Source organism: Nannospalax galili, unplaced genomic scaffold (genome assembly GCF_000622305.1).
Source record: "Nannospalax galili isolate Female #2095 unplaced genomic scaffold, S.galili_v1.0 scaffold854, whole genome shotgun sequence".
Classification (NCBI taxonomy): domain Eukaryota; kingdom Metazoa; phylum Chordata; class Mammalia; order Rodentia; family Spalacidae; genus Nannospalax; species Nannospalax galili.
The window spans coordinates 2,563,623-2,587,923 of NW_008334957.1; the positions used below are offsets into that span (position 1 = coordinate 2,563,623).

General features: G+C 38.8%; 1 protein-coding gene and 1 non-coding gene across 3 annotated transcripts in view; both read left to right on the forward strand.

The window, feature by feature from the left end:
• Cul5 (cullin 5) overlaps positions 1-23,974 on the forward strand; it is a 93,367-nt gene extending 69,393 nt beyond the window's left edge. For both annotated transcript variants that reach the window (XM_008829711.3, XM_029561894.1), the window contains exons 11-19: positions 4,361-4,425; positions 10,527-10,659; positions 12,562-12,693; positions 13,321-13,444; positions 13,568-13,743; positions 14,211-14,372; positions 15,765-15,883; positions 16,885-17,008; positions 20,532-23,974. In XM_008829711.3, the coding sequence (XP_008827933.2) occupies positions 4,361-4,425; positions 10,527-10,659; positions 12,562-12,693; positions 13,321-13,444; positions 13,568-13,743; positions 14,211-14,372; positions 15,765-15,883; positions 16,885-17,008; positions 20,532-20,726 (1,230 nt within the window). In that variant the 3' untranslated portion in view covers positions 20,727-23,974. The remainder of the gene's footprint in view (positions 1-4,360; positions 4,426-10,526; positions 10,660-12,561; positions 12,694-13,320; positions 13,445-13,567; positions 13,744-14,210; positions 14,373-15,764; positions 15,884-16,884; positions 17,009-20,531) is intronic.
• Positions 4,374-4,455, forward strand: LOC115069724. Its single transcript, XR_003848963.1, has one exon. It is a non-coding gene; the product is annotated as a small nucleolar RNA SNORD36 (small nucleolar RNA).
• Positions 23,975-24,301: the final 327 nt, after the last annotated feature.

Here is a 24,301-nt window from a genome sequence, read left to right on the forward strand (position 1 = left end):
CTCAATGAGAACCGGACTCAAAAAGAAAAGGCGGAGAGTGATGGAGGCAACACACCCACTATTGACATGTGCCCCTCCCACGTATACATTTTGCACACCTGCACATATACTACACACACAACCCAAAAAAGTATTTAAGTTAAATAAATAATGATAGTGGATGGAGGTAGTCAAAGAGTGGTTAGAATCATTTCAAAAATGTATTAGTGTATGTTGGGGGGATGGTTCTATAGATCAAGAGTAGGTCATAAGGCTTGGAAGACAGTAGCTTTAAGCTAGGCATGATTGCTCGCGCCTTTAATCCCATCACTTGAGAGGCAGGAGGATCTCTGTTAGTTCAAGGCCAGCCTGGTCTCCATAGTGAATCCAGGCCAGCTACAGGGAGACCCTGAAGATAGTAGCTTTATTCACTGAGTCATCTCGCCAGCTCTGAGTTTTGTTTTTAATACAGTTGATTTATTTGGGAAACATGGAATGCAGGTAAAAGGAATAGAAGATAAGAAAAAGATGGTAGCTGACACAGTGTACACTTTAAATTAAGTCATCTCTATAATAAGCATAATCCTGCAAGAAAACTTTGTCAAAGTATTAAACTGCTCAGAATTACCCCACCCATGAAGTCTGAGTCACCTTGTCATCTCTAGCTTTCTGTGTGCATGGACAGCATGTTTCTATAATTGTAGGAAATGGAATAGTTACCAGCTATGACAAAGTTGAAGTATGTGTTAAGGGTTTGAAAGCACAACTAGTTATGTGGCTTGAGCCTGAAAGATAAAAATGATACTGCTCTGTAGAAGTGACTTCTCTTTTTTTTTAATTTTTTAATTTTTATTTTATTTTTATTTTATGTGTATGTGTGTATTGCTTGCATGTATGTAAGTGTATGTGAGTATGTATGCAGTGTATGTGAGTGCACCCGTGTTGTGCAACGCCACAGAGATCAGAAGAGGGCTTCGGATTCCCCTGGAACTGGCGTTAAGGATGGTTCATAGCCACCATGTGGGTACTGGGAATTGAACCCAGGTCCTCTGCAAGACTGTTCAGAAGACCTGGTCACTGAGCCATCTCTCCAGCCCTAGAAGTGACTTCTTGTTGGAGGCTTTTGACTGATTCCCAGGGCCTAGTTCATGACCCCAAATCCTTTCAAGTCCTTTCCTTTTTCTCCCCTCCCTCCAGTTTATTTAATTTTTTCGATATGTTATGGGACACATTTAGACAGTATAAAACTTACTGTCGTAAAGCAAATCATCTCCATCATTTTACATGGTTACCCATTTTTATTGTTGTTTGTGGTAAGACAGTGGAAATCAACCCACTAACATGAATCCCACATGCAGTATGATTTTATTGTCCAGAATGGTCATAGTTAGGTCTCTAGACTTGTTCATCTTACATATGTTACTTTGTATCGTCAGACCTACATCTCCCCTGTTCTTCCCAAACTTCCTGTTTCATTCTGTATATCTGTAGACGTGAGTTCGTGTAATAATTTTGGCTTATTTTGATTAGCAATTCCAGGTTCATCCATGTTGTGGAAAATGCAAGCCGTCTCTTTTTATCAAGGCCAAATAATACGCCATTGTATTCCTGTGCCACAGTTCCCTTTCCATTCATCCAACAGTGGACATTTTGGGTGTTTTCATCCCCTGGCTTTTGTGAATAATGCTGGCAAGGACATGGGAATGCAGATATCTTTATGAGATAATAGTTTTATTTCCTTTGAGTTTATGCCTAGAAGGGGATTATTGGGATTTTGAGTATGACAGTGTAATGGAAAGAAACCATTCAAAGATGGTTATTCAGATTTGTGTTCAGACCAGTTATGTGTATTGTGATATTGAGAGTGTGGGAGAAATTTGGGAAGATGAGAGCAAACAAGTCTAAAACTTAGTTTTGAACATCTTCACTGGAAGCTCCACTAAAGGAGAGAACAAAGCTGGAAACTATGTTTCGGTGCTTTAACGTTTACATATTTGTTTGTTTGTTTTTAACTATTTTATTATTTTAATTTAAATTTTATTATTATTCCAAAGAGAGGCAATTTTAAGCACATTTTTCCAAATAAGAAATCAAAGACCAAAGGATTTGCCAACATGGGGTCACCTTTGGTGGCATAATGAAGGTTTCCATTACCTCTGTTCTTTTGTTGTTGTTGTTGTTTTTAATCCTAACGAGTTTGTTGGGGTTTACATGTTTTTAAAGCCCTGACAACTGCCTGTGGTCACCATTGGTGGTCGTTAAGACAGGATTGAAAACCTGAGGCATGGCCTAAGCGTTCTGCTATTTAGTGACTAGACAAACAGACCTGTCCTGAGGCCCTGGAGAGTGTGGTTAGAAAACAAGTAGAAAAAAGACGTATAACCTGCTGTTTTAAAATGTCACCGATAGGTTGAAGTAAGATGGAAGCCTACTGTTGTCCCCGGCAACATGGAGGCTACAACTTTTGTAACAGTTGGGTGGACTTATCTTGAAAGCTTGGTTTTGGTGGTTTTCAATAAAAGTGTAGGAAAGACAGAGTGTGCGTCCTTCAATAGGCCTCCTATTTTAAACTTCAGCCACCCAGGGCTCAGTGACCACTGTGGAAGAAGGGGCTGAAAGACTGACTGTAAGAGCCAGGAGTGGTGGATGACCACAAGTAAAGTTTTACAGGCAGCTGGGAACTTGCTCATATGAACTTACAGTAATAACAACAGCATGCACAAGACCCGTTAGACAAAAACGCAGCATAGAACTGTGGAAAGGGTCAAGAAGCCCCAACCGTAGCAGAGGAACTATTGGCAGCTGATTACTGCTAGGTGAGGGAAAGTTGATGTCCTTTAAGGGAGTGATGCTAGATAGGCTTACCTGGCTCTAGCAGATGAACTCACACCAGGGGACATCTGGAGACATAAACTTGACTCATAGACCTTAACATATGACAGAATGCATGAAATCTGGTGAGGGTGCTATCAGGGATGCAGATACGGGAAAGGGTCTAAAATGGTTAAGAGGCACAAAATACATAAAAATTCAATACAAATATATATTGTATTAAAAAAGAAAGACACGGAACCATTTAATTCTTTTGCCTATGCATTTCAAATTTCCTCATGAGCATTATTGAAGAGACATATTACTGGCACCATTGTCAAGTAACTGAATATGAACATTTGAAAAAAAATATTGACAGCATATCCATTTGGTTAGGATCAACATATGGGAAGGAAGAACAAATACATATACTGATCAAGTCTGAGAAATGGATGGCTGTTACAGAGATGTAGAAAAGAACCAAGAGATAGTGAGTTAGACAATTTTCTAGAGTCTAGCATGAAGGAATGGGGAGGCATGAGATGTTTAGCAGCTGAAAGTAGACAGTCAAAAAATTTTAGTACGTGAAAAATAGCATTATGCCTTTCATGTTGAAGCTAAAGCAGTAGTAGAGAAGGAAGGCAGTTGATGGAGGACCTGAAGGAATTGTGACTACTACAGCTTTTTCAGTGAGACAGCAGGATGCACCATTTATCCAGAGTTCACCGGGAAGGAAATGTTAAGGTTTAAGGAAAAGGAGATGGTATGGTAATTTCATTTAAGAAAATAGGAAACTCAAGAAGGGAAAATGGGTGTGGTTGTCAGGCAGCATTAAGACCTCACTTGAGAACAATGATAGTTATTATTCTAAGGCCTTAGACAAAGTAGGCTATAAGGGGCTGGCAAGATGGTTCAGAGGTAAATCGCTTGCCATACAGGCCTGGTATGTGAGTTCCATCCCCAGAACCCACATAAAGATAGAAAGAGGGAACCTGACTCCCTAACACAACATGCCCACCCCCCACAATAATAATAATAAACTAAATTTTTTCTTTTTTTTTTTTGTCTTTTTGAGACATGGTCTCCCTGCAACCCAGGTGGCCTGGAACTTACTGTGTAGAACAGGCTGGCCTCTATCCGAGAGAGATCCACTTGCCTCTGCCTCCTTGGTTACTGGGATGAAAGGCATGTGCCACCATGCCCAGCTAATAAAATAAAATTTTAAAAAGTGTACTGTTAGGCTAGATACACCATTAAAAATGAAAGTTGGGGGACTGGAGAGGTGGCTCAGAGATTAAGAGCATGGCTGCTCTTGCACAGGACCCAGGTTCAAATCCCAGTACCCACATGGAGGCTAACAGCCCTCCTTAACTCCAGTTCCAGGGGATCATAATAGAGAGTGTGTATGTAGCACATTGCAGGGTCTTCATTTCAGTTCCAGCACCACAAAAAAGTGACAGCCCATGACACCTCACGTATATTTCTATGTGCTTTTACACATGTAATAATGTATATGTATATTTTAAATACTCAGTAATTCTCATATCCTATTTCAAATTTTTTTTTGCAGGCATATAAAGCAGTTGTTAATGATGCTACCATATTTAAACTTGAATTACCTTTGAAGCAAAAAGGGTAAGCTTTTTAAAACTGTATTTTAACAATAATTCAATATTCTGGACTATATTACATGTTACTGAATATGGGAGATACCCTATTTCCCTCTTGAGTTTGGATTTCTTGTTTTTTTTGTTTTTTTTGTGGTGGTGATAGTGGTTTGGTTTTTTCTGTTTTGTTTTTGAGACCAGTCTCTAGCTCAGGCTGATTTCAAGCTCCCCTGTATAGCCAAGGATGACCATGATCTGCTAATCTTCTGCTTCCATTCTTGAATGCTAGGATTACAAGTGTAGTACACCCAGCCAGATTTATGCAATGCTAGGGAATGAACTCAGACTTTGTTCTTAGGCCAGCCCTCTACCAGCTATGCTGCATCCCCCAGGCCTTGTTTTGTTTTTTGTCTTTGAGACAACATTTGGCTGCATAACCCAGGCTAAGTTTAAACTGCTAATCTTCCTGCCTCCTGCTCTCAATGGCTGTGTTTACATACCTTGCTTGTTTTTTGTTTTTTTTGTTTTTTGTTTTTTTTTTTTTGTCTTTTTGAGACAGGGTCTCCCTGTAGCCTCAGCTGACCTGGATCTTACTATGTAGACCAGGCTGGCCTTGAGCTCACAGAGATACAGAGATTAGCCTGCTTTTGCCTCTGGAGTGCCGGGATTAAAGGGGTGCACCACTATGCCCAGATACCTTGCTCAGTTTGGTTTTGTTGCTAATCTTGGGATTTTTGCTATCCTTGGCTATTAAGACTCTTCAACTTATAATTTTTTATCTCCTTTTCCCAAAAGTACTGACTTTTCAAGTAGAAAAGTATGATTTGTTTCTTGTCTTTTAGGATCTTTACTTGGTTTTCCTTTATTAGCCCCTAAAGATTTTTTTTTTATAATGAAAGCAAAAAATGACTCATTTTACCATAACGACATAAAGGGAAATGAATTTTAGTGTAAGTTTTATATTGTCATTTTTAACAATTGATCTCTTTGGCAGACACTTGTCTATCAAGTACAAGGCCCTGGGTTTGACCCCCAGCTCCAGAGTGAATAAACAGATAAATTATAATACATGTAACATGAAAGCATAGAGGGGGACAAGTTGAAATTAAGAAGGAAAGGAATCAACAGAGCAAGAGGGGATGCATGGGAACAAAGTATGATACGTGTGCATGGAAATGTCACGATGAAATCTGTGAGCTGGTCAGATGGCTTTGCCAGTCTTGAAGGTGCTTCACCAGGCCTGATGGTCTTGAGTTGGGTCCCTAGGACCCCACATGTTGGAAGAAGAAAGCTGACTCCTGCAGGTTGTCTTCTGGCTTCCTCAGGCATGCTGTGGTTCAGCACCCCTACAAGCCTTTAATGCTTGTGTATGTTGTGAGCTTGGGATTGAAATTTTTTTCCCATCAAAAACTCATGACTTGAATGTGTTAGTCTGTGTTCTGGGAGCTCTATGTCCATGACTTGAATGTCCTCTGGTGCTCACATAACCCTACTACAGTTCTGGTGGATGTCTTAAAATCAGCATCACTTTGTTATTTTTTTCAGCTATATTTGTGACAGGTGTTACTTCTAGTTTTTGTATCTTTTTTCCTGTTTTTTGTGGTGTTTTGTTATTTTTCTTGGTGTTGGTAGAAAGCTGGTCTCATAAACAGCTAATCGAATTGGTACTGCTTCTGCTTTAACTGCAAAACTGTTTAGATGTGGAGTTTTCTATGTGGGGAGGTTTTTAAAATTATATACCAGGGCCTGGAGAGATGGCTCAGCAGTTAAGAACACTGGTTGTTCTTTCAGAAGACCTGGGTTCAAATCCTAGCACCCACATGGCAGCTAACAACTGTCCATAATTCCAGTCCCAGGGGATCCGATGGCCTCTTCTCTCCTCTGCAGGCATTGCATGACACAGGTGCACTTAACCTACATACAGGCAATACACGCATACACATAAAAAATAAAAATAAAATATTTTTAAATTATATATTAAATCTATTTAATAGATATAAAGATTTTCAAATTTCCATTTAATCTATTTGTTAGGTAAATTGTTGTTTTCAAGTAATTTCATAATTTCTTCTAAGTTGTTATTTATATACCTGCAAGTCATGACTGCTATATCCTGTTACTCATTTTTCTTGGCAAAAACAGGAAAACTTTTTTTCTAGAGTCATTTCAGATGAGTTGTTCTTCCAAATACATTAGTGCGTATTTTCCACACTACAATCAATGCAACTTCCAAATCAAGAAATTAACTGTTGAAGTAACTGCAATACAAGTTAACCATTTTAAATTTGAAAGGGAACAATACATTAATAATACTGTACAACCTCAAATTCTGTGTATTTCCAAAATATTTTTAACAATCATAAGTAAAATGCTTTCCCTTTAAGCTGTTTCTTTCTCTCCTCCTAGCCCCTGGCAGCCACTGATCTCCATTAGTATCTGTGCACATTCTAGACATTGCATGTAAATTGATTCATATGTGAATTGTATCTGTCTTGTTTCGTCTACTGTTATATTTTCAAGGGTTATCATGTTGTAGCAAGTATCAGTATTTCGGCCTTTAATCCCAGGCTCAGTAAGACAAATACTGTTCTTTCTCATGTGGATCCTAGTTGCTGATTGTTGAATATGTGTATCCAGGTGGATGTATGTGGGTGAAGACCAGGAAAGAGGCCATGAGATGGGGAGGCGGGGAGACTTTACACCAGATGTGGTGGCTCATACCTTTAATCCTAGCTTTTGGGAGGCAGAGAGAGGTGAATCTCTGTGAATTCAGGGCCAGCCTGCTCCAAGTAGTGAGTTCCAAGTCAGCTGGGGCTATAGGGAGACCCTGTCTCAAAAAGACCAAAAAAAAAAAAAAAAAAAGTATCAATATTTCATTTCCTGTATGACTGAATAACGGGGTGCTGTGTATATAGTGTGGTATGTTTGTACCAGTTTATCAACCTATCCCTTAGACATTTGGGGCGTATCTATATGTTATGAACTTTGAATATGTTTTAAATAAAAAAGATTCCAGATTCAATGGACTTCAGGTGATTGATGGCCCTTTAATAATGTGGGCCAGTCACCGTAGGGCAGGAGGTTGGGAGGGGAGCAGGAATATGGTGGATATCCAGCACAGTAACCAGAAGAATGAAGGACAGTCCTTTCATTTTTATAGACTAGAGAAGAAGGGTCTGTGAGCCCAGAGGGCAGGGGTATCTGAGTTTAGTAGATTAGTGAGCCTGCTATTTAGTAGGCCATAATTTAGGAAGCAAATCCTATTGTTCCACCGTACCTTGGGGCTTGTATGTGCTAGGAGTTTAGCAGTTTAGGGAGGTACTAGATAGGATAGAAGCATTGACTCATTTCCTCTATAAGGGCAGCCTCTTTGATCTAACAGAATAGTGTTGCCTATAGACAAGAATGTGCATGCTTTTTTCTTGTGGTCCTTTTTGAGACAGGGTCTCCCTGTAGCCCTGGCTGTCCTGGATTTGCTATAGGGAGCAGGTTGGACTCGAACTCACAGAGATCTGCCTGCCTCTGCCTCCTGAGTGCTGGGATTAAAGGCATGCATCACCACGCCCGGCATGCATACATTTTTTAAATACTTGCTTTTACTTCTATTATTTTTTTCATTGCTGTGACCAGATTCCTGACAAGCAGCAGCTTAGAGGAAATCATCTTTAAACCTCGTTCAGCATGTGGCTATTTTCAAATATTTTTATTATAGCCATGCTACAGGATAGTTTGATTTACATTTCTCTGATGTCTAATCATTTAAATTTTATTAACATTTATTTGTGTGTATGTATGTGTCTGTGTGTTGGTATACATGTGTCATTGGTGAGTTTGTGGAGGTCAGAAGACAACTTGCAGGAACTGGTTATCACCTTTGATCATGTGGGTCCTGGGGCTTGAACTCAGATCATCAGCCTTGGTGGCAGGTGCTTTAATCTCCTGAACCATCTCAATGGCCCAGCGTCTAATGATTTTGAGCATCTTTTCATGTGCTACTTGTAGTTACATATTGTTTTGCTTTTTTTTGGAGAAATAGCCTTAAATTCTTTGCCCGTGTTTTTTAATTGGGTTCATAGTCTTTTTGTTTTGACTTGAAAGATAATTGCTTATTCTTTACTCAGGTGTCTTGTTCTTTTTCCACTGTGGTGTATTTATTAGAATTTTATTATAACATCCCTATTAATGGTAGCGTGGCATTCTGACAGGTGTGCAATGGTTTATTTAACTGATCCTTTACTCAGGCACCACACAGTGTCTGGCATTTTGCTATTGTTTTTAATGCTACAGAGGAATCATATTGTATACTTGTCATATCATGTGTGTGAACCTCTGTGTAGAGGATAGATTCTCAGAAGTGAGAATTGCTGATTTTTTCCTTTTTTTCTTATTCTCAGGTTGCTGTGTCCTTTAGCTCCACATTAAATTAGAAAAATGTATGTGGAGCAAATTGAGTATTATTAGCTGACCCAAACAACAGAACAGGGTCTGGCTTTTGGAGGTGAGGGAGGTGATGTAGAAGAATATGTTAGTTACTTTCTTCTTGCTGTGAAAGAATGCCTGACATGGAACTGCAGAGATGGCTCAGCTGTGGTTAAAAGTATGGACTGCTTTTGCAGAGGACCCACTCCAGGCAGCTCACAACTGCTTGTAACTCCAGATCCAGGGGATCTGAAATCTCTAGTCTCCACATGCACCTACACAACACACACACATGAAAAATTCTTTCAAAAATGTGTGACATAAATAACTTTGACAGAGGAAAGATTTATTATATTTGTGGTTCAGAGGCTTCAGTCCATCATGATAGGGAGGGTGTGACAGTGGCTCATGTCATGGCAGACTGGAGACAGGTACTGTAATGGGAATGGGCAGAGCAAGATATAACTTTGAAGGACGTAGCCTCTAGTGACTACTTCCTTTAACCAGGCCCTTTATCCATGGTTCAGCCACCTCCCAGTAGTCTCCTTAGAGTTTGAGTCCATAACAAATTAGGCATTCTTCAGGATCTAATCCTCAGCAGCAACATCTTTACGCATTTCTCAGTGCATCGGGTTGGCAATCAAGATTAACTTTAGTAGCAGGCAGATTATTGGAAACACTCACTTCTGAGGAAGGATGAAGTAGTCCATGGTAGGCCAGTGCCTTGCTGAGAACAACTGGAGTAAATCAGGTAAATATAGAAAGTAGTTTGGGGGCAGGAGAGATGGTTTAGCAGTTAGTTGGAAGTACTTACTGCAGAGGACCTGGGTTTGGTTCCCAGCACCCACATGTCGGCTAATACTGGTCCTTAACTCCAGTTCCTGGAGCTCTGACATCCTCTTCTGACTTCGGTGGCCACAAGGCACTCACATGGTGCACTTACAGACATGCAGACAAAACACACATAAAATAAAAATGCATAAAATCTTTCTCAAAGAAAGAAAAATAGCCTGGCGTGGTTGTGGACGCCTTTAATCCCAGCACTTGTAGGCAGAGGCAGGCAGATCTCTGTGAGATTGAGGCCAGCCTGGTCTACATAGTGAGTTTCAGGCCAGCTGGGGCTGCAGGGAGACCCTGTCTCAAAAAGACCAAAATAAATAAAAGTAAATAAAATAAAATAAACAGTACTTTTAACACTAAAGAGCTACAGAAGCAATATTGAAATATTAAAAATATTCAGTATTGAAAATATTGAAACTTATAGACTAAGGGAAGTTCCAACGGTTAGCTGAGTTTCCTTAAATTTAGAGAACCACAGCTGGAAGTCTTAAGTTTGACCCAGGCTGAGCATGATTGCTAGAAGCAGTAGAGTTTTTGGTGACGACACTGGACTGGAGTGACAAAACCCTACTGTGCTCTCTATTGATTAACCAGAGGGAGACTGATTGATAGCAAAACTAAAACCCAAGTTGAACCAGCTCAGCTCATACTTTCATTAAAATGATCAGCTCCTTCCTGTGTAGAGAGCCAAGGGTAAACCCACTGTTAATATAACATCATGTCTCCATGGGTCTTTAATATAAAGTGCTCATTCAATTTTCCATCACCAGTGCTATGAAGGCAGACTAAGAGATAAATAGTTTTAGAAGCAGATTCTCAGGGGATCCTAATATTGCAGTAAGGGCAACTGGTACTGCTTTTGTTTTCTAGAGTGGGGTTGAAAACTCAACCTGAATCAAAATGTCCCGAGTTGCTTGCCAATTATTGTGACATGTTGCTAAGAAAAACACCATTAAGCAAAAAACTAACCTCTGAGGAGATTGAGGCAAAGCTTAAAGAAGTGGTAAGTTTTTTTATATTTCTTCTCTTTTTTCTTTTTCTTTTTGGTCTTTTCGAGACAGGGTCTCCCTTGTAGTCCCAGCTGGCCTGGAAGTCTCACTCTGTAAACCAGGCCTTGAACTCCCAGAGATCATATCTCTGCCTCCCAAGTCCTGGGATTAAAGGCATGTGCCACCACAGACAGCTAAGTGGTAAGTTTTTTGTATATTTCACACTTTGTCTTGTAAGTAAAGGTTGCCTACCTCTAATAGGTAAGGAGAAACAGCAGTGTTGTTCCCCAGCAAAGGTTATGTAGAGACTTCTGTGTTTTATGTTTATAAATAGCCTTACTTTTTAATATTTTGCTTATAAGTAATTCTGTGATATCAATAAAAATGTTTATCTTAGGCTTGGGAAGGTGGCTCCATGGGGTAAATTGCTTGCTATGCAAGCATCAGTACCTGAATTTGGATCCCCAGCTCTCAGATAAAAAAGCCAAAGGCTGGGTATGGTGTGGTAACTAGAATCCCATCACCAGGATGCATTCTGATCAGCAGATGTAGCTAAACTGGTGAACTATGGGTTCAGTGAGAAACCCTGTCTCAAAAAATTAGGTGGTGAGAAATAGAAGATGCCCAAAGTTGGCCTCTGGCCTCCAAATGACCACTCACATATCAACCACACAGAAACTTCTGTAAACAACATTGTTATAATGTTTTACAGTTGTAATACCTTTATAAGGCATTTAGTGCTATACCTAAAATTTTTTTATTCAGTAGCTGCCTAAAAGGAAAGTATTTCTTTATTTACTCTGTGCGTGTGTGTGTGTGTGTGTGTGTGTGTGTGTGTAGTTGGAGATCGAACTCAGGGCCTCTTCATATTAGGCAGGCGCTGTACCAAGTAGCTCCATCCTCAGCCTTGTGCTTTTGACAGTGAATCTCCCTACTGTAGCTCTGATTGTCCTTGAGTCAACCTGCTGCTGTCTCCTGAATGCTACTTTATAGGCATGCACCACCATACCCAGCCTCTTTCTTGGTTTCAGTGGATAATTAAATTCTAGTTCCTGTTGAAGAACAAAAATTTAGCGTAGACTGTATGATTGGAATGACAATTAAGAGACTGAGTTTTGTGCTCCTTGCCCAGGATAGATGGATAGTAGGCGCAGTTGAGAGTAGACATGTTAGTTGTTCCCTTTTCCCTGGTCACATACTTGTTTGTTTGCCTATTGTTAGCATGGTGATTTAAGCCTAGGAATCCCAGGGGAGGGATAAGAGATACAGTCAAAGTATAAACAGAAAGGCCCAGGGTGATGGTCTGTGTCAGAAAAAAGCAAGGTATGTTTCCTGTAAAGCATTATCACATTTATATAATTGAAAACTGGGATTAATAGAACTAATTCTCAAATTTGCTAACTTTTGAAGTAGTGCATCAGGATTGGTCTATAAATCTCTTGTGTATTAGTCACTTTGCTGCTGCTGTGATAGAAACACTGACCCAAGCAATTTATAGAAGGAAGAATTTATTTGAGCTTACAGTTCCAGGGGAATTACAGTCCGTCTTGGTGGGGAGGCATGGTGACAGAGGTGGCTGGAGAGGAGGAACAGAAGCTAAGCTCTCACTTTGTCACATAGGCACAGGAAGCAAGAGAGAGTGACTGGAGATCTGGCAGGGCTTAAGAACTCTCTAAACCCACTCCCAGTGACATGCTTCCTCCAGGATGGCCACATTTTCTAGGACCTCCCAAAACAGCTCCACCATATAGGGACAAAATGTCCAAATACTTGGAGCCTATGGGGGACATTTTCATTCAAACCATCACATTTGAGTCTATAAGTTTCTGAATTTTACAAATAGAGATACAGAAAGGTCTAAATAACAAATGGCTGAGTGTGTGCAAGAATTTAGAGTAACTTTGCTTTCTGTGCAGCTCTTGGTACTCAAATATGTACAGAACAAAGATGTTTTTATGAGGTATCACAAAGCTCATTTGACCCGACGCCTTATATTAGACATCTCTGCTGATAGTGAGATTGAAGAGAACATGGTGGAATGGCTAAGAGTAAGTAAAACAACTTTTTTACATTTTTAAATAAATAAATAAATAAATAAATAAAGTGGGGAATGGGGGTCCAAGAGGTCAGAGAACAGCTTTCAGGAGTCTGTTCCTTCCTTCTACTGTGTGGGGCCTGAGGATGGAACTCATGATCAGGCTTTGTGGCAAGCTGGTCCATCTTGCTGACCTAAAAAATTTTTTATACATGAGTGCTTAGGTAATATGTTTTGGTGTTACTGTTAATGTCAAAGAAATAGGGGTCATTTATAAGAATATATGATTAAATATATAAAATCGTAATGTCTAAAATTTATTTTCTTAATAAATTTTAGTAATGCACCTTTCCTGCTTTGACTGTTGGACTTTCATTTGTGTCCATTCTCAGTCTGAACTGGTATAAAACAAGGACTACATGAACTATCCTGTTTATTTTCAAACGTAATATGTATTATATGATAATATTCTAATAAAGGAGAAAAAGTTATTAATCTAAGGGGGAATGACGTACAGTTCAGTGATAATTTATCTAGCATGCACAAGGCTCTAGGTTCAATCCCCAGAAAAATAATAATGATTTTCCTAGTAACATATCCGATTTCATATTTATTATTTCTCTGTCTTTAATTTTCTTAGGAAGTTGGCATGCCCGCAGATTATGTAAACAAGCTTGCTAGAATGTTTCAGGACATCAAAGTATCTGAAGACTTGAACCAAGCTTTTAAGGAAATGCACAAAAATAATAAGCTAGCTTTACCAGGTATTATAATTACATATAAGTATTTCTTAAGCTTTTTCAAAAAAAACAAAACTTTGTTTTCCAGTAATTTAAAATAAATGTCAAGGATTACATTTTATATTTTCTGGTTTTTCTTTCCTGTAGCTGATTCAGTTAATATAAAAATTCTGAATGCTGGTGCCTGGTCTAGAAGCTCTGAGAAAGTCTTCGTCTCACTTCCTACTGAACTGGAGGATTTGATACCTGAAGTAGAAGAGTTTTATAAAAAAAATCATAGTGGTAGAAAATTACATTGGCATCATCTCATGTCAAATGGAATTGTAAGTAGATGAGGTGTCAGCTTGGGTGGTCAGAAGGCCCCTCAGAAGTCCCTCAAGGGAGTGTTCTCTCATAGCTGAAGACAGGGCGGGAATAGTGGATCTGTTCCTTGGTGTTCGGGCTGCAGTGTCATGCCGACCTTGCTGCCTAGTCTGATCCCCCACTGTGTCTTTTTCCTGTGAATGGAAAGGAAAGGAGAAGGTGAACTTTCTTCAAGGCAGCTGATAAAATTTTTCTTCTTTATAGTTACTTGTCGCATATTAGACAGAATGCAGTCACGTGGCCACATTTTGCTACAGGGGAAGCTGGGAATGAGTTGTTTAGGTCTGCCATGTTAGAAAGAAGAATGGGTCTTGTAATCAACTAACAATTTTTTTTTACATAGACTCTCCTGTCACATTTTACTAGATAGATATTATAGTAAACCTCATGAAGAAATCGTCATTAAAATCTACTTTATGTATTACAGATAACATTTAAAAATGAAGTAGGTCAATATGATTTGGAAGTAACTACGTTCCAGCTGGCTGTGTTATTTGCATGGAACCAAAGACCCAGAGAGAAAATCAGCTTTGAAAACCTAAAACTTGCAACTGAACTCCCTGATGCTGAACTTAGAAGGACTTTATGGGTTTGTCTGTTTTGTTTTAAAATGTGCCCTGACACATAGCTAGAGATTGCTTTGTAATAATTGGATTTTTGATGGTGCTGGGCCTTGTACAAATTAGGCATGCACTCTACCACTGAGCTACATACCTTAGCCACTGTAAAATTTTGAATTCATGATACTCTAAATATTAACTTTTAACCAAGTAAATGAGGTATTTATGAATCAAAAAGATTGAAAATCAGCAAATTACCACGGCAGAAAAGAGAGATTGATTGATTGATATTTAAATGTTATGATTAAAAGTCCAACCACAAGACATACCTTTTTTACTTTTTTTTTTTTTTTTTTTTTTTTTTTTTTGGTCTTTTGAGACAGGGTCTCCCTGTAGCCCCAGCTGTCCTGGAACTCACTATGTAGAGTTCAGGCTGGCCTTGAACTCACAGAGATCCGCCTGCCTCTGCCTCACAAGTGCTGGGATTAAAGGTATGCACCACCATGACGGGCCCTTATTTTTATTTTTTAAATATTTTATTTATTATTTTTATTTTATGTGTACGAGTGTATTATTGCCTGTATGGATATAAGTGCACCCATCTCATGTAATGCCTATGGAGGTCAGAAGAGGGTGCTGAAATTCCTGGAAATGGAGTTATAGATGGTTACTAGCTGCAGTGCCATGTGGGTGCTGGGAATCGAACCCGGGTCCTCTGCAAGAGCAGTCAGTGCTCTTAACCACTGAGCCATCTCTCTAGCCCCCCCCTTTTTTTTAATGTATATGCATATTTTGCCCAGATGTGTGGTATAAGTCTACCACGTGTGTGTAATACTCATGGAGGCCAGAAGAAGGTGTCAGATTCCCTGGAACTGGAGTTGTAACTTGTTGTTAGCTGCTATGTGGGTCCTGGGAACCGAACCTGGGTCCTCTGAGAGAACAACCACTACTCTAAACTGCTGAGCTGTGTCTCTAGCTCCATTTTGTTTAATTTTTTACACTGAAAGTATGTTCAAAGATTTTATTACCATAAATCTAAGAATTAGAAAACTAGTTCTTTTGAATATATTTAAAATGTGCTCAGTGTTTTCTTGCTTATAATTCCATCTACCCTACTGAATAAGATTATTATTATAAATTTCATAATAAATTGTTTTCAGTGCTGCTGTATAACTGGCAGGCAGTACTTACTATAATCCTAATTCTTACTATATACAGTAAAAGAAGACATTACTGTTTCCTCATAACTAGCTCTTTTGTCCTCCTCTCTTTCTCTTAGGCTTTTACGTTGTTACATGCGTGTGGTAGTGCATAAACATTTGGATTGTAAATTCGTGTCTAGAATTCTTTCCTACCTATAGTGGAAAATTGATTTGAATATTCCATACCACTTATAGATGTTGTTTTCTTTTTATTCTTAGTCTTTAGTAGCTTTTCCCAAGCTCAAACGACAAGTTTTGCTATATGAACCTCAAGTCAGCTCACCCAAAGACTTTACAGAAGGCACTCTCTTCTCAGTGAACCAGGACTTCAGTTTAATGTGAGGCTTCTGTTGGTTGGTTTAAAATAAAAATACCATGTTTAAATTTTAGTGCTTTGCTTTTATCAGAATAATTGTTTGCCTTATGTAATATTAAAACTGTGTTACATCATCACTCTAAATTATGTCATTTTGATTTTTATTTATGTTATGGGCCAGAAAGTACAGTGGGCCCAGAAGGTGCTCTAATCCAGGCAAAAAACCTTTTCTTAAAGATCCATTCAAATAAAACCTCATATAGTTAATATTATTTTCATAACTACATAAATCATATTATTATTGTAAGGAATACTCACTAGTCAGAAGCAGTTGTATCTTGTTTGAAGGAATTAGAAAGTTTTTTGTTGTTTTTGTTTTGTTTGAAACAGGGTATTGCTAGGTAGCCCAGTGTCTTAGTTTGTTTCTTCATTGCTGTGACAAAACACTTTGACCAATACCAACTTGGGGAGGAAAGGGTTTATTTGTCTTACATCTCCCAGGTCACAGTTCATCAGGGAGCCCAAGGTAGGAACTCAGGGCAGGAACCTGGAGGCAGGAGCTGGAGCACAGGCCATGGAGGAATGCTGCTTACTGGCTCGCTCCCCTGGCCCCTGCTCAGCCTGCTTTCTTATGCAACACAGGCCCACCAGTGGGCTGGGTCCTCCCACATCACTCATCAAGAAGATGCCCCTCAGACACGGCCACAGGCCAGTCCAAAAGAGGCAATTCTCCAATTGAGGCTCCCTCAACCCACGTGTGTCAAGTTGACACTAAAGCTATCCAGCATACCTAGGCTGGCCTTAGCCAATAAGGATTTTCCTGTCTCAGTTTCCCAAGTGTGCTGCGATTACAGGTAATAGGCATGCACCACCATATCAGACATAGCATTCGTTTACAAAGTTAAATGTGGGTTATGTTACTTATCCTTTAAACAGTCCTGAATATTCATTTTTAAAATATTTCTAAAAATTTCAGACATTGTTGCTATAACATGATTTTCAACCCTTTCCTGTATTTTACAGAAAAAATGCTAAAGTTCAGAAAAGGGGAAAAATCAACTTGATTGGCCGCTTGCAGCTCACTACAGAAAGAATGAGAGAGGAAGAAAATGAAGGAATAGTTCAACTAAGAATATTAAGAACCCAGGTTTGTGTTAATAAGATGAATATTTGATTTTTTTTTTTTTTTCCTTTCTTTTTTCCAAGACGTGGTCTCACTTATTTAGCCCTAGCTCTCCTGGAAATTACTTTATAGAGCAGGCTGGCTTTGAACACACAGATATCCACTACCTTCTGAGCACTTGAATTAAAAAAGTGGGGCTGGAGAGATGGCTCAGCACTTAAGAACACTGACTGTTCTTGCAGAAGACCTGGGTTTGAACCAATTTCAAGCTTTTAATTCCACGATAGAGTGCAATTAGGAAAATTAATTTGTTTAGAACCAAAAAAAAAGTCCTCTGTAAGAACATTTCTAATCATTCCAAGAATTTTCCCTCAGGCCAGACTAGTATTTCTTTTTTTTTTAATTTAATTTTATTTGTTTTCTTTATTTTTTTTATTTTATGTGTGTATGCGTGTATTGCCTGCATGTAGGTAAGTGCACCCGTGTCGTGCAGTGCTGGTAGAGGACAGAAGAGGCTGTCAGATTCCCTGGAACAGGAGTTACGGAGAGTTGTTAGCTGCCATGTGGGTGCTGGGATTCGAACCCAGGTCTTCTGCAAGAACAGTCAGTGTTCTTATCCGCTGAGACATCTCTCCAGCCCCAAAATTTATTTTATTTGTATGAGTGTTTTGCCTGCATGTTTATAAGTGCACCATGTATGTGTAATGTCCTCAGAGGCCAAAAGAGGGCTTCAGATCTCCTGGAGCTAGAGTTATGAACAGTTGTTAGCCACCATGTGGATGCTGGGAACTAAACTCAGATCCTCTGAAAGAGCAGCTAGTGCTCTTAACTGCTGAGCCATCTCTCCATGTCCCTTCTTGACTGCTTTTTTTGTTTTTTATTTTATTTATAACAGGTAAATATAACAAGTAAATATAACAGGATATATTTATAACAGGATAAATAGGTGGGGGGGGAGACACAGAGAGAGGGGGAGAGATAGAGAGAGAGAGAGAGAGAGAGAGAGAGAGAGAGAGAGTGAGTGTTAGACATGGAGATCAGTCCTGTATCGACATTCAGCTGCTGCGTAGGAGAGGAGTACATAAGCCCAGAGTACCAGAAAATGTGTCCTTTCACTCTGGCCAGCATTGGGAAGCAAAGGACAAAAGGGAAGAAAAAGGATAAGTTAGGCCTTTTTTCTGAGTCAGGACTCCTGGTGGAGAATGGGGAATGCCTTGCCTAATGTCACCATTGGTTAGTGTTGGCCTGTTTTAGGTCTGTAAATGAGACCAGGCTGTGCTTTTCTCTTTATTCAACATGGTAGAATATTTTCTTGTATGACTAGAGTGAATATAACTTGAAGTGGATTTTTTCAAGTATTAATGCTGAGTTCACCAATTTTCTATATTTATATTAGAATATAAATTTCTAATAAAACTAGGAATATTTTTGGAGCTTTATAAAATGATTCTCTGTTTTATCAAATAGTTGAGAAAGATTGAGAAACTTCAACTAGTATTGAGAAATGTTCGTGTTCATGAAGAAATTCAGGATGTGTTCTGGTTTATAGCTGTAACCAGCTGTAACGGGATAAATTCCAGATGGATGAAAGAGTCGAAATGGAGTTAGGGGGTATAATCATGCCACCGCCCATAATTATGTCCTCAAGTAGCCAAAGCTCTCTCTAGGTAACTGACATTCAGACCTTATTTCTTCCCCATCTTACTCCACCCGCCCCATTGTGTGATGTTCTCATAAATAAATAACTGGGTATTTTGAGGGTGAGAAGAATTCACTTAACCTCTTAGTGACACTGAAGGTATTGTCACAGCTACATAGTCATGGTTCTTGACATCAGGTGGTTTAACTCACTCTTGGGAATTTTGTTTCCTGTGGGTATCTCCTACTATCTGTAGCAGATGAACTTTGGATTCTTTTTTTTCCAGTTGATATGAGCCATGTGGCCCTTTCTTTGCATTTACTGCCCTTCCCTCCTTTCCTACTGAGCTCTAGAGTCCTTTGAGACTCTACCACATATTCTTTGTGACCCCTTGGCCTACTTGACACACTGTTCTAATTATCTGCCAGTGAAGGCTCACTCTGCCTTACCACTAAAGGCCTTGTTGTGGGTCCATTACCTCTGAACTCTGTCATGTGAAAACTGAGGAGACTCAGGACATAACTATCTCCAGTGTACCATGCTGCTCCACAGTGACCTCCGGCATGTCGTTTATTTATTTATCACATTTATTCATTTTGTGGGCTAGGGGCAGTGCATTTGGAGGTCAGAGGACAACTTTAGGAGTCACTTCTCTTCTTTCACCATGTGGGACCTGGGGATCAAACTCAGGTCGTTATTCTTGGTAGCAGTTTGCTGGACCATCTCACTAGCCCCCAAGTGCTGTTTTCCTCTTGGCTTCTCCAACAGCATTACTGACTGTACCCTAACTAGAAGAAGAGAAGTTGGGCCATTAGCAACTGTCCTTTCTTTTCTGTCCTAATTCCTGTAATCTTCAAGTCTCTAAGGAGATAGACTTTACTTCTTTGACACAAAGCCCTATGTATAATCTATGATCAGAAGTGTGATACTGGTGGGTGAGGTGGCTCAGCTGTTGGTTACACAAGCCTAGTGACCTAAGTTTGATCCTAGGAATCCATGTAAAGGTAGAACTAAAAATAGTGTCTATAGTAAATATTAATGTAACTTACTAATCTGGTAAACATGTAGAGTAGTTCTTACTGATTTTTTAGGACATACACCAACTGTTTTCTTCTATTTTGCAAAGAAATAATGGAATACTAAGGGCAAATTTAAAATTTTTTATTACATTTATTGTGTGTGTGTGTGTGTGTGTGTGTGTGTGTGTGTCTGTAGGTCAGAGGACAGCTTTCAGGAATTGGTTCTCTTTCCACTATGTAGGTCCTAGGGATCAAACTCAAGTCATCACGCTTGACAGCAACCAAGTGCCTTTATCCACTAAGCCATATCACCAGCCTTTAATTAAATTTATTTATTTATTTGTGTGTGTGTGTGAGTGTGTGTGCATCTGTGTGTCTGAGTGTCCAACCCCTACCACAGTGCATGTGAGGTTAGAGGACAACCTGAGGGAGTTGGTTCCTTCTGCCATGGAGATTCTGCAAATTGAAATCGGGTTTCAAACTTGGCTTCTAGCACCTTTACCTCAGAATCATCTCACCTACCTATTTTGTTGTATCTTAATTGATGTTTAATACAATACCAAGTTTCGTACATATTGTGTTCCCAGAGAATATAGATTTAGTTTTTACTGTGCATAATGTAGAAAAAAAGAAACTAAAGGAAATATATGAGAACATTAGAGAAGTTATGTGTTCATTTTTACTGTCTTTAAGAATATTTGTAATAAGCAGATTTTCTTTTATGGGTATGAAAAAGTATGTATTTGTTAAGTAAATATATCGCTCCCCAGGTTAATGCCCAGTGGTTGTTGTGCACTCTCCTACATGTTGAATAGAAGCAGGTATATGGAAAAACTCATTTTGTTACTTATACTAGTTTAATGTATTAATACATTCATTTTTATTTTAGGAAGCCATCATACAAATAATGAAAATGAGAAAGAAAATTAGTAATGCTCAGCTGCAGACTGAATTAGTAGAAATCCTGAAAAACATGTTCTTACCACAGAAGAAAATGATAAAAGAGCAAATCGAGTGGCTGATCGAGCACAAGTATATCCGGAGGGATGAATCCGACATCAACACCTTCATCTACATGGCATAGTTCCACAGCCTGGACCAGAGCCTAGAGTGTGGAGGGCTTGGGCAGAAGGTGGCCCAGTGTGAGCTGGAGAAAGGTTTATTTGGACTTGGAATACATAAATGTTAAACTCTCTGCCTTACCTTATAAAATAACTGTATTTTGCCAATCACATTACTTAGCATGATGGCATTCCCTTCATGTGCACACTCTTAACAGCATGCTGTTTTGTGGAGAAAATTGCATTCATGAAGAGCCCATTATGAACTTCTCAAAGTCAATTCAATTTTTACCCACCAAGAGAAATACACTTTGGAGGGTGAGGGTGGAGTTCTTGTTGTGCTCCCCCCCCCCTTCTTTTTTCCCCTCTAAAAAAATTGTACTTTCTCAAGGAAGGATATTCAGATATTCATGCACTGAAAAATGCTTTTATCTTTTGTTTTTGAAAAAACTAGATTAAAACCAGAAGTCACACTCTTGGCTTCTTTTGTTAAAGAGTGAACTTGTCAACACGTTGGGAGAGGCAGATTCTAGCTAGGCAATAGTAAGTGTTTCATGGTATCAAACACTGCTTTTAGTTTAAGAACTGAAGTTTAATGAGTGCCCTGAAAAGGGTATTAAATATCTCTACCTTACAAATCTTGATTTTCATTAAGCAAGAGACTGCTGTTTAGTTGTTTGATAAATGATAAGGAGTTTGGTTGGTGGGTTTCTTTAAATTCTTGTATGGCTGGAGAGCTTGTTTTGAAAAAAGTGAAGTTTATAATGATTGCTGCTTCGGTTGTTAAAAAGTTTATGGAAATAGATAAGTCATTGGTTGCAGTCAGAGTAGCAAAGCAAACACATTGTGTTTACTAATATGCCTAAAATTTATACAACTAATTTTTATTATGCCATTCTTAAATTTATTGAAAAGAATGCAGAAATCTCCTGCCCTGACAATACAGTAAGGGAATTCCTGTAGCATAGAATAATTTGGTCTTTGAAAGTGTCAGGATTAGGGATTTAAAGCCTCTGGTTCCTGGAAAGACAGTCTCTTAAAAAGTAATATTTACCAGTCACCTAGGAGAAGGGAAATGACAACCCAAGACCCGGAAAGCAGACTCAGCGCTATTAGACTCTAATATGAGCAGTAAACTCGCCAAATATGTACATATATATTTATATATTTTAAAAATAAACATTTTTAAAATGTTCAGAAGGCAACACTTACCTGGTTCCTCTCAGTTAATCCAAAGCAGTGACTTCCTACTTCCCAGAGCAGTGGAAATTTCAGAACTTGAGGACTTAACTATTGAAAAGAGAAAAATTTATTCCCCGTCAGGAAAAAATGGCTCAATGTGGATTTCTGTTCATTGTGGTGCACGTTTCAAGTTTTCTTTGAAATTATTTTATATCTTGATGTTAAGTAACATCTTAAAGTATGATTTTGGAGCTAGTCGAAAATGGAGTGTTGAGACACATACAGTATTACCCTACCACAGCAGCTTTGAAGAGCACTGTTGCGGAGTCTGCCCCAGCCTCACGAGCTTTGTGAGCTCCCTGCTGGAAAGAAGAAAAGGAAATGTAAAACATCGAAGGTTTTGCTAATTGTAGTCAAACATCTGTTCTGAAACTAGTAGGAAAAGGAAATTCATCTGTAATTTAAGACCTCACACTGCAACTCTAAGACAGTAATTATTAGAACTTACTGTGAAGAGCTAACAGTGCCCGGTTTTCTTCAGTTAGATGACTGCTCACAATGGGCACAGTCGGAGTTTAGAAGAATAATTTTATAACAGCCGGGCCCTTCTGTTTATAGCTTGGTGTCAGCATGTTTTCATGTCCCAGTACAAGAATGCCAAAGGAGGAAACAGTCAAAGGAAAAATTGTACGCCATTCCTTAATGTTTAAGACTTGTCATTTTAAACCATATTTTTTCTCAGAACTTCTTTGAAATTTCTAATCTTTTTGGTCATTTAAGAATGAGAGCCATTATGTTCTGATTTATAAAGGCAAATTTAATGCAAAGTGGGTAACACTAAATCCATAGCAAAGTTTTCTATTAAATTTTTATAAATTTTTTAATAGTTAATTATGTCCTAATTGTATTTTGAGGGAATGAACAGCAGCGAACACTGTAGACTTTAACAGCTTTCATCTTTGTTTCATATATATATATATAAATTTGCCTACACTTTGGTGTTTATCAAAACCATTTAGCTGACAAGGTGCCTATACCATTGTTGAGATTTTCTTTATATTTTAGCAATAGATTTGCTAATTCAAGAAAAAAAGAATTGGAAATGAATCTTAAACCTGGAGGTCCAGAATCACAGTTTTTGCCCTTGGCAGCTCTCTCTCTCCTGTGCATGTAGCATGAGCGTGGAACCCGGCACAGGTCAGGGAAAGGAAAACCAAGCCCTCCCACCCCACCACCAGAACCCCATTTTTTAAATGAGCAATGTGTCAGGTGGGAGCAATGTGTCAGGTGGGTGACTCAAGAATTCATTTCCATTTTGAGCATTAACCATCTAATTTAAAGATGAAACCCCCTGAAATGGCCAGAGTAAGTAGAAATAAAACAAAATTCCACAGTGAAAACACAGAACACATTTGATGCTCATAATTAGACAAGTGTGAAACCATCATTGTTCCAAAATTTTTAATAAGGATCTGGAACTAAATTCTGGTCTTCCAATTTTTACATTTATTGAAGGAGGTTCCTGAGTTCATTGATGTCCCTTGCTTTTATTTTGTGCGTAACTATTAAGATCTCCAGAAATGAGCTGTTAGCATTCTTATTTTCACTTTTCATTAAATTTAATACATAATATGACCTTAGTAATTAAGAGGTATTTTGCATTATTTGCAGTAGGATATCATTAGCCCTGCTCCAAGGGCAAATTTTTAAAATTCAATTTGGTGAAAGATTTGCTAGTTTTACAGAGAGATTTGCTATCATAAACTCAAGCTGGTTTTTCTATTTTCATGTAAATGACTGGGAGGCTGTCATAAATTCTTCAAGGTCATGGTTGTGAGATACATATGATATGAGAGTTTTCCTGTCATCTACATTATACATGGTCTGGAGTGTTGAACAAAGTTGAGTTCCTAAGGTGTAATCTACCCTCTCGGTCTCTACAGTTTTGAATGTGTGCCACTACATACTGAGATGATATCGCTGTGCAATTTTAAATGGTAGCAGTTTATGTATGCAGTAGGCCAAAATATTTTGATGAACTGCTTAATTTTTGGATTTTATTTTTTAAGTTGTATAATTTATTTTCTTGCAAAATAAAAATGTAATATAAAAGCTTTCACCTATCCAGAAAATATTCATGTTCTACTATAAAAATTTTTTATTTAATGAAGACTTTTGGCTGGAACCAGGTGTGGTGATACATGCCTTTAATCCCAGCACCCAGGAGACAGGGACAGGTAGATCTCTGTGAGTTCAAGGCTATCTGGGGTACATAGGACTAGCACAGTTTTTTGGGGGGGGAGCAGGGGGCAGGGCACAGTGGGTGCACCTGTGTAGTCCAGCAACTTGAGAGGCTGAGGCAGGAGACCTGTACAAGCCAAGAATATTTAAGACCAGGTCAGGCAACATTTTGAGA